The sequence below is a fragment of the Fragaria vesca genome, linkage group LG6, assembly GCF_000184155.1.
Source record: "Fragaria vesca subsp. vesca linkage group LG6, FraVesHawaii_1.0, whole genome shotgun sequence".
NCBI classification, from domain to species: domain Eukaryota; kingdom Viridiplantae; phylum Streptophyta; class Magnoliopsida; order Rosales; family Rosaceae; genus Fragaria; species Fragaria vesca.
This window is the reverse complement of record NC_020496.1, coordinates 31,491,139-31,492,611: the sequence shown is the minus strand read 5'-3', so window position 1 is coordinate 31,492,611 and position 1,473 is coordinate 31,491,139. Positions and strand designations below refer to the sequence as shown.

The following is a 1,473-nucleotide window of genomic DNA, read 5'->3' as shown; positions in this document are numbered from 1 at the left end:
AAGGATATATATATTTTTTTAAAAGAAAGAACACGATCTTCATACTGCATCACTTACTTCATGCACAGGATAAGAGCCTCAATACTTCTCCCAGAACAATCAATAAAAACTCTTCTCTATTTCTTTCTTATAGTTATAGATTCTAGTGTTCTTTAATGCTTTTATTAAAATTTGACCTCACGCATCCTACAATCATATGATTCAGATCAAGGTATAATAATACTAACCCGGTCCTTAGATATTAAACTCTATTCGGTTGCAAAGATTATGTAATCCAATATCCTCTGCATGATTGACTAGGAATCCCCTGTTTTTTTATCATTTTCTTCCGAACTTCTTGTATCCATCAACAAATTAACACACACCACGGTGTTTTTACAAATTTAATTGACATGGACATAGAATATAGTTCTAACTAAGTTAATTTTCTCTGTCATAGCACCAACACAAACACAAGGAGGGAGGCTGTTCTTACGAGATATTCCATAGTGAAATTGCATACATGCATAATATCTCTGATCGGCGTCTTGGGATTCTGCCTGCAACTCAAGTTTCCCAATGTGTCTCCATACACGACGGTCCACGGCTCTCAGCTGATGAACGTATTCATCATTGTGACATGCATTTACATCCTCTCTTTGATTGTGATGGCAATTCTGGCCGATGGCAATAACACAGATTTGGAAGATCTGATGATCCAAATCACCCTCTTACTTGGAAGTCTATCCCTGATATTAGAGCTGCTCGTCCTGATTTCAACTTTCGGAATGATCTTACTCTTCTTCTGGTGCATCTGCCTTGTATGGTTCGTGAGCAAGTCTTACCGGTCTCTGAAACCACTCTTCCAAAATGCAGTTGAGCATCTCAAAGGAGACTTTGGAGAATTGAAGCAGAAACTCGTTGATTTGAATCGCCGATTAATGGAAAGTAATGTAATCGCAGCAGTTGTTCATGCCTCTCAGAAATTGAATGACCTGATCCAGAACCACACCAATGAGGTGCCTGTTTAATTTCTATAGCTGCCACAGACTTGATACACCTGATTGAATAAAAAATGAAGGCTTTTGTTGTAATAAGATAATAACTAAAACAAATTTTCCAGTTTACTCTGCTGGATTGAGTTTGTATTACATTAGTTTTGATTTGGGATTTGGGGTTTAAAACAGAGACATGACTTTCGCGGAAAACAGAGACTGACTATTTGAATCAGTTAATTGTCGCATTATGATTACATTAGCTCAAGGGAAGAGGTTAGTTTTCAATTCATAACAGTTCTATAGGCTTTGATTCCTCTCAAATCCGAAAAGCTCTAACCCAAACTCAACTCTGCATCTTCTCCTAGCTTCTATGAACTAATAGAGAAGAAACTCTAGCCCCGGCTAAACGATCTATGCCAAAAATTAGAAACAAATTGGCTTATAATATCCAACACGATCTTTCCCCGAATGATTCCCCATTCATTTGGGAATCTCC

The 1,473-nt window shown here is 37.5% G+C and overlaps 1 protein-coding gene across 1 annotated transcript in view; it reads left to right on the top strand.

Moving 5' to 3' along the window:
- The window catches only part of LOC101312472 (probable mitochondrial saccharopine dehydrogenase-like oxidoreductase At5g39410-like), a 3,845-nt gene that overhangs the window by 432 nt on the left and 1,940 nt on the right, over positions 1–1,473 (top strand). The window contains exons 2-3 of the mRNA XM_004306066.1: positions 440–998; positions 1,238–1,250. Coding sequence (XP_004306114.1) covers positions 440–998; positions 1,238–1,250 — 572 coding nt within the window. The remainder of the gene's footprint in view (positions 1–439; positions 999–1,237; positions 1,251–1,473) is intronic.